The following is a 9,205-nucleotide window of genomic DNA, read 5'->3' on the forward strand; positions in this document are numbered from 1 at the left end:
ATTCGGAGCTCAGAGCCGGGCCCTGGCAGGTGGGGAACCTTGTCTTCCTCCATCACTGGAGCTAGCAAGCCTCCTGCTCGCTTCAGCTGTGTGGCTGCCAGCTGCCATCTTTGTAGGCGGTTAATTTGCATATCTCGCTGATTAGCCAATGGGACGCATAGTGAAGGTATGGTCAATTACCCTTTTTGTCTTTTATTACATAGGATATGCATAACCCATGGACACAGACAGTAGTGTAGTGAAGGCCTGGGGCGGGGGTGAGGGGGAAGGAGAGCGGGGTGATAAGAGGGGCCAATAGGTAAAGAAAAAGGGGACACCTGTATTACTTTCAACAATAAAGGTAAATTTTAAAAATTATAATAAAAAAACACAAAAGAATTGTAATAGTTTTAATAGGTGTATCTTTCATTCCTTCAACAGAGATTATAAAACAAATTAATTAAAATTTCAAGAAGACTTAAAGAGGCTTACCGATCTGTTTGTAAAACATGGATAAGATGTTCCATTGCTTGAATACCCACTTCCAAGCGATATTTCTGCACAAAATAAAAATGTTAAAGAAACTAATATCCACTTTAATAAACTTGATAACTAACAAAGCGTTACAGACCTTAGATAATGATTTGAGAGCACGCACGGCATTTCTTCGATCATCTAGTAAAGTAGATGAAGCTACTCGGTCACAAAGCTTTTGAATCTGTTGTAGAAAAAATGAAACAGCATTATCAGAAGAGAAAGTAAAAAAAAAACATGAAGTTTTCCCCAAATTTATACCACCTAATTCTGAAATAAATAAATAAAAATAAATCGACAAATGGGATGTAATGGAAATGGTCTTTCACAAATGTAAGTTACTATTTAGGTAATATTATATCATTAAATAACTAGGTAATAATTTAATCTCATTACAGAGATCAAACAGAGACTTGGAAAATAAAAGTGGTGGAAGAAGCGTAAAATAAAATAAGTCACATAAACTGAGAAATTAAAAGAAATCATTAGTAGAACCAAAGTTTTCTAAACATGCCTAGTATGACTGTTTGAACCAACAAGGGAGCATAATCCATGAGGGTTATGGTAGAAGATGGGAAGTTACTTAAAAAATTTTAAACAATAATTGCTTATATCATAATTTCACCACATATTTAAATAAGGAAAGTCATAACTGTATATAAAATTTTTAAAGTTTTGAGTGTACCTGGTAATCTACAAAGATGAAACATTTTCTTTTCTTTTTTTTTTTTAAAATATATTTTATTGATTTTTTACAGAGAGGAAGGGAGAGAGATAGAGAGTCAGAAACATCGATGAGAGAGAAACATCGATCAGCCGCCTCCTGCACATCCCCACCGGGGATGTGCCCGCAACTCAGGTACACGCCCTTGACCGGAATTGAACCCGGGACCTTTTTTTAGTCCGCAGGCCGAGGCTCTATCCACTGAGCCAAACCGGTTTTGGCGATGAAACATTTTCTATTATAAAAACTTTTAATAAATTTACAAGAACTAATATTCAAACTGAATTTTAAAATAAACATTGAGCATTATTTACAATAGGAAAAAACTGGAAATAACTGTCCAAAAAGAGAAAACTAAATGAATTGTGGTAAATACTTTGTACTTTGTAGCTACTTAAAAGTATTAACTGTACTAATATGAAAATACTATTACTTAATAAATAGTGTGTGTGTGTGTGTGTGAAAGCAAGTTGTAAAACTATATGTAAATTGTGAGCCTATTAAAGCAAAAGTACCAAACTGTATGTAAACTTTCATTAAAAAAAGAATTTGAAAACTTAAAACTATATTTTTCAGAAGAAAGCACAGGAGAAAAATCTTTGTGAACTTGATAACTAGGCAAGATTTCTCAGGTATATATTAAGAGCACAATCCATAAAAGAAAAACATAACAAATTGGACTTTATCACTGCTTCTCTTCAAAAAATACTGTTAAGGGAATGAAAAGATAAGCCACAAATTGGATAAAAATATTTGGAAAACATCTGGTAAAGGATAGTTTTTAAAACCACTATAATTCAGGTACTTTATAGAGCTAACCATCAGTTATTATTTTATTATAAATTACTCATTCTTTAATGACAGTTCTTACTAAGATTCTATAAATAATATTTTGGCATATCACTCAAACTTTTGCACCCTATGTATCCGAGTAAATAGTGTTTACTAGTAAATACACAGTGTTTTCCAAATTATATTCTGTAGACTTCTAGTGTCCCAGAAGATATTAATAGATCTCCTATGATCACAAAACTTGTGGGAAACAAGGTTACACAAAATTAAATAGGTTTCTGCACTGCAGGATTTCTAAGTCTTTACCACGCTGACTTGCATTTTTCATCCTACAGGAACAGTATTACCAAAGCTAGTTTTACTTTTTTTATTTTATTCATTCTAACTGCTCAGATTAAGGAATTATTCCTACCTTAAACTGTATTCACTTTCATATTATATTGATTTTCCAAAATGGAAAGACCATAACTTACTCTTTATTAAATAACTGATACCTTTCTGAGTATAATTTTTTAAAAAATATATTTTATTGATTTTTACAGAGAGAAAGGAAGAGGAATAGAGAGTTAGAAACATGGATGAGAGAGAAACATCAATCAGCTGCCTCCTGCACACCCGCCACTGGGAATGTGCCCACAACCAAGAACATGCCCTTAACCAGAATCGAACCTGGGACCCTTCAGTCCACAGGCCGATGCTCTATCCACTGAGCCGAACCAGTCAGGGCTATAATGTTTTTTAACATTAAAAAAAACTACATAATTATCTTTTGAAAACATGAACCTCATTATCCAACTTAAAAAATTTCTTAGGCCAAAAAATAGTTTTCCTAATAAGCATGATTGTAATTTCCTCTACTTGGGTCTTATACATCTTTAAATTTTTTCTAGGTGGTTTATATTATGACTGGGAAATCTATTGTAGGCATTTTCTGCTTTTTCTTAATCCTAGACTTCAAGCACAGACTGGCTCTAGATCTAGGAACTCCATCTGGGATTTCCATCCTCATTTGCAGTAGTTTGTCCTAGTGCAATGCAGGACTTTAACTCCAGCCTCAGTCCCATCTTTGGTGGATGTATAGAGACTTATGTCAAAATGTGAATTTCCATGTCTGGAAGCTCCTCAACCATTATTGTGAAAGCTATTTGATGGTGGTGGAGATACTTAGCTTTAGGAATATTGGAGGGAGATAATCATAACCCTAAGACTTCATTTATTTTGTGTTCTAACATGCTAACATTTCAGTATTGCTGTTGTTGTTTTAGAGCTTTGAGATATACAGAAGGATAGTAATCTCATTTATTATGATGATAAAATAGCAATGAGGTTATTTTTATCTAACAGATTCACAAAATTAAAATAATAGTAGCACATACCAAATTATTCCATTTTTATGAAATAAAAATCAAAACTAATCTATGCTATTAGAAGTCAGGACAGTGATTACTCATGGAGGTGGGCAGCGACTGAATGAAGTACAAAGGGGACTGCAGAGGTGCTAGCAATGTTCTTCTGTTCCTTGATCTGGGTGTTGGTTATCTGGGTATGTTAAGAATTACATATATCACATGTGTACTTTTCTATATACTTCTATAAAATGTTTAAAATACAACTATCCAGGATAAACAAAGATATAAATTAGTGAACTTGCTGCCCTACCCTATTTGGCTCAGTAGTTGGAGTGTTAGCCTGTGGACCAGGTTCGATACTGGTCAAGGGCACATACCTAGGTTGCAGCCTCAATATCTGGCCTTGGTTGGGCTTATGTGGGAGGCTAACAACCCATGTCTCTCTCTCACATTGATGTTTCTCTCTGTCTTTCCTCCTCCCTTACACTATGTCTAAAAATCAATGGAAATATATCCTCCAGTGAGGATTAACAACAACAACAAAGTGAACTTGCTTATATTCTCTCAGAAGGAAGGTAACCAAAAAAAGTGGCAATTTGGCAAAAACTATTACAACTTAAAATGTTTATACCCTTTCAGCCAGGCATTCCTACTTCTAGGAATTTATCCTTTAAAACTATGCTCATAGCACCTGGCTGGGTGGCTCAGTTGGTTGGTGCGTTGTCTGTAGAATAAAAAAAGGTTGTAGGTTTGATTCCTGGTCAGGGCACTATACCTAGGTTGCAGGATTGATCCCGGGTCCGGTCAGTTGGGAGGCAAACGATCTATGTCTCTCTCTCTCCCTCTCCCCATTCCTTTCTCTAAACATATCCTTGGGTTAGGATTAAAAAAAAAAAAAAGCCTAGACCTCCAAAATGTTATATATAAGAATGCTCTTTGTAGCAATATTTTTAATAGCTAAAAAGGAAATCTACCTTCCACCCTGTAAGGATATAATAATAAGCCTGCTACACGGAAGAGGGTTCTAACCTGACTGTGCTGGTACCCTGATCTCAGATTTCCAGCCTCCAGAACTGTGAGCAATAAATTTCTGCTGTTTATTAAAAAAATAAAAAATAAAAAAATCTAAAGGTTAATCTATCAGCCAGAGAATAGTGAACTAATACATGGTACACATACAAGGTGGGGCAAAAGCAGGTTTATAGCTGTTTGCATAAAAAATAATGCAATAATTAATAAATAATAATATAAGAATAAACTCTGTTTTGTGTACTCACAATTGTAAACCTACTTTTGCTCCACTCTGTACACTATGCAGCTGGTCAAGTTGAATAAAGCAGATTCACATTTACTAACAAAAAGAGATGTTCAAGATATAGTAACTGAAAAAAAGAAAAAACCAGACAATATGCTCAACATGAGCTCATTTTGGTTTAAAACTACATTAATAACAAACCATTTGAATATAAATGAAAAAAATTAAGACTATGCACCATATATTTTAGTGGGTTGCTAGAAATATTCATTGTCTACATTACTTCTGATATTTGAATTTTGATAATAAACAGGAATTATCTTTATAAGCAGAAAAGAGCAAACTGTAATACAGTAAAATGGTTTGTTTTTTTTTGGAATTTCTAGGGTATTTTCATGACTGACTAAATTCATCTTTCAAAGATGCTATTTCCACTCTACTAATCAAAGCAGCATGAATAAAGATAATCTCAATTAGTTCCCTGTAGCCTGCAGGATAAAGCACAATTTTTTTAGATTAGACTACACAGTCATTACTCAGTCAATAAACACAATGACTACACATATACATTTGTTGTACTAATCAAAATTAAAGGTATGGTCTCTGGCCACAGAAGCTTGCACAGACAAACAGTCATATAAATAAAGTATAACAAGTTAAAGGTATATAAGTATATGTTGAGTAAAGCAGGTGCATAAAAGGAAAAGCAATCAATTTTATATGAAAGTAAAACTGTTATAGGTTGAATGCTTATATCCTCCTCCCCCAAATGCATATGTTGAAATCCTAACCCTCAATGTGAGAGTAGTAGTAGGAGGTGGGGCCTTTGGGAGGTTATGTCATAGGGTGGAGCCTTCATGAATGGGATTAGTGCCCTTATAAAGAAGCCCTAGAGAGCTAGCTCCTATATCTCTTTCCCGTAGTGAGAAAATGGCTATGTATAAACTAGGAAGTAAGCCTTCAGCAGATGCTCAATCTTGGACTTCCAGTCTCCAGAACTATGAGAAATAAGTTGCTGTTTAAGCCATCTGGTCTATGGTCTTTTTGTTGTAGCAAACTAAGATATTGTTTAAGTTTGAAATACTAAGTGTGCCACTTGAGTCAAAAATTAAAGGATGAGTATCACATGAAGAAGGAATTCCAGGCACAGAAAATGATTTCTTACTTTATATTTATTTACACATATTTTAATTTAGAAAATGGCATTTCATATTCAAAGAAAAATGAGTTTTTGAATGTGCATACATCTATGAACCAAAACAATTTTACATCACATAGTACACACACACACACACACACACACACACATCTATACAAATAAAAGGGTAACATGCTATTTAGGACATTTTCCAGACATCCATCCGGACAAAGCCACAGTGGCTGCGAGGACCTAGGGCTGGCTGCATGGGAGGTGACACCGTGGGAGAGGTGGGCGGCGATGCGCAGGAGATGCACAAAATTCATGCTGGAGTAGGCCTTCCTTCCCCCGGCTTCCAGCACTGGCTTCCCTTTGGCACCCGGGACCCAGGTTTCCCTGGCAGCCCAGGCTTTGTCTGGTCCAGAAAGCTGTCTGGAAGGACCTCCAGTCTAATTAGCATGTTATATTTTTATTATTATAGATATAAAGCTCTCGCTGGCACCAATTGTATGTGTTTCAATCTGTCATTGTCCATCGTGAATTTGGTTGATACTTCTATTATAAAGAGCGAATAGTGATATTAAAATATTTCTTCTAATTAATTTCCTTTTAATGTGCACAAATTCATGCACCAGGCCTCTAGTATTATATATATTTCAAATATAGACAGGTCTGCATTTTTCAGTTGATATTTATCAAGCAAAAAATTTGCAGCACACAAGTATGCTTGTCTTATATTAAGAAACTGTAGATCTCAATGATCATTATTCCATTTATTCCTTACTTGAAAAACCAACCCGGTGCAGTACAATTGGGCCTCTTTCTCTATTCTTTCTCTCTTTTAGTGATTTGAACCCTCTGTGTTTAAGCGGGGCACATGGCCGTCCACCTAGACTACTTTCCAAGCCTTCCTTAAAACTAGGCAGTGACCTCATTGCCAGTGAGTTGCCAGTACCTTCCAGGTCATGTTCTTAAATTTAAAGGAAGCTACTTGCTCTTTATTTTAAATCCTCATCTGAGAATATGTTTTAGAAAAATATGTAGAGATAGAAATATGTAGAGATAGAAAGATAGAGATAGACAGAAACATCCAAGTGAGAAACATAGATCGGTTGCTGCCCCGACTTGTATGCGCAGCAGTCAGGGATCCACCCACAACCTAGCTATGTGCCATGATAGGAAATCGAATCCACAAATTTTTGGTTCAGATGACAACACTCCAACCAAGTGAGCCAACTGGCTAGAGTTCTTGATTCCTCGTTCTCATTCCCTCAGCTGGAACTTTAGCCTGGTTCAGTGATGCATCTTTAACAGTTCAAGTAGGCAGCATCCTAGGGATGGCAGAACAATGTATAAAGCAGCACCTAGGCCCCTGGACACCCTGAGGAGCAGAACTACACTACCCTAGGATCACCTTCTAATTGGCCTTTTAGTGGAGAAAGACAAACTTTTGTCTCAGAGCTCTGTTTTTTGACCTCAGATCTAGCAGCTGATCCAAATACCTGAACTAATAAACTAATTTTACAGAAGAGGAAACTAGGCTCAGAAATAAGCAATAAACCCAAAGACACACTGCCTGTTTGGTGGCACAGTTCAAATTCTAACGGAGCTTCACACTGTCACACTTTTTCTACTATCCTACATTGCCTCTCATGCAGAGAAATGTTAGTCTGAGTACCTAATGCAGGTACTATAGGGACTGCAAGATATTTTTGGTAAGTTGGGAAACACTGTAATGCAGTTTTAAAAATAATTTTAAGTCAATATTTCAAAATCTAAAGATTCATATAAAAATTCAGATTTCCCACCTTTTCTTGAAAAAAAAAATCAGCTTGGTAGCTAATGATACCTAACATTGTATTTCATACAATTTAAGAAGCCATCTATTGTAAGATTCACCACTTTTTTTTTTAAAATATATTTTATTGATTTTTTACAGAGAGGAAGGGAGAGAGAGAGTTAGAAACATCGATGAGAGAGAAACATCGATCAGCTGCCTCCTGCACATCCCCCACTGGGGAAGTGCCTGCAACCCAGGTACATGCCCTTGACCGGAATCGAACCCGGGACCTTTCAGTCCGCAGGCCGACGCTCTATCCACTGAGCCAAACCAGCCTGGGCAGATTCACCACTTTTTAAAAAAATATGTATTTTATTGATTTTTCACAGAGAGGAAGGGAAGGGAATAGAGAGTTAGAAACATCGATGAGAGAGAAACATCGATCAGCTGCCTCTTGCATACCCCTAACTGGGGATGTGCCTGCAACCAAGTTACATGCCCTTGGCTGGAATTGAACCTGGAACCCTTCAGCCCGAAGGGCGACACTCTAACCACTGAGCAAAACCGGTCAGGGCAGATTCACCACTTTTTAAAATGTATCACCAAGAACAAAGAAATACCGCCAATTATAAGATGCAACCTGATTTCAGAGATGTTTATTTTAAATGCTAACGTGCACCTCAAAATCGTTAAAATCTGGAATATATAGTACCTATTATGCGTCAGCTGTGTTTTAGAGTTCTTTATAGTTTTAATGAATAATGTTCAAAAAAGCCCTATGTGGTAGATACTATTACTGTCCACATTTCAGATCTGAGGTAACAGAGTTACGTTGGGTGATTTGTCCAAGTTCACAACACTAGTAAGTGGTGGGATGGCACTCAAAGCCAAGCAGTTTGAGTGCTTAATCACTTGGTTAAATTAGATCTCTGGACCTACATTTCCGGAGGCCAACAACGGCCTGGAATTGAGCAATAGCTACACTTTCAAGTCAGGATATGCAGTGGTGGAGGAAAGAGGATGCTGCATGGACACACTCCCAGGACCAAAATGGAATTAAAATACAGAAAAATTTCCTGAATAATCGAAGAATATGCAGGCTCCAGCTTCATCCCAGACCTCTGCTCTCTTCTCTAATCCAACTTGCTTCACTGAATAATGATGTGACCCAACTGACACTTTTAGGATTAGAATTTGTGACTCTTGCATTAAGTAACAGAATGCTATACTAGTATATTAACAAAAAGCAGTTTTAAAGAGAAAAAAATGTTGAGTAAAATTTAATCCAGAGTTAGTTTTATTTAGAGGGACAACAAAGGGATAATAAGGAAACACTCAAGAGACAGTAGTTCTTTAACTAATTCATATCATGCTAGGTATGAAGGGCTCTGAGAGATAAAGACAATGATGAATTAGACATGGAGCCTTTTATAAAGATGCTTTTATAGACTACTAGAGGCCCGGTGCACAAAAATTTGTGCACTCGGCGGGGAGGGGAGGTCCCTCAGCCCGGCCTGTGCCCTCTCGCAGTCTGGGACCCCTCGGGATATAATGACCTGCTGGCTTAGGCCTGCTCCCAGGTGGCTGAGGGCAGGCCTAATCCCTAGGTGCAGCCCCTGGTCGGGCTCAGAGCAGGGCCGATTGGGGGGTTGGG

The 9,205-nt window shown here is 36.9% G+C and overlaps 1 protein-coding gene across 6 annotated transcripts in view; it reads right to left on the reverse strand.

The window, feature by feature from the left end:
* USO1 (USO1 vesicle transport factor) overlaps positions 1-9,205 on the reverse strand; it is an 85,261-nt gene that overhangs the window by 61,406 nt on the left and 14,650 nt on the right. For 4 of the 6 annotated variants that reach the window (XM_006754563.2, XM_006754561.2, XM_006754562.2 and 1 more), the window contains exons 2-3: positions 611-697; positions 472-536 (exon numbers count right to left, since the gene is read on the reverse strand). In XM_006754563.2, the coding sequence (XP_006754626.1) occupies positions 472-536; positions 611-697 (152 nt within the window). Of the gene's footprint in view, positions 1-471; positions 537-610; positions 698-4,655; positions 4,675-9,205 lie in introns of those variants that run through there. The other 2 variants (XM_015570363.1, XM_015570358.1) reach the window with 2 other exon arrangements.

Source organism: Myotis davidii, unplaced genomic scaffold (assembly GCF_000327345.1).
Source record: "Myotis davidii unplaced genomic scaffold, ASM32734v1 scaffold892, whole genome shotgun sequence".
NCBI classification, from domain to species: domain Eukaryota; kingdom Metazoa; phylum Chordata; class Mammalia; order Chiroptera; family Vespertilionidae; genus Myotis; species Myotis davidii.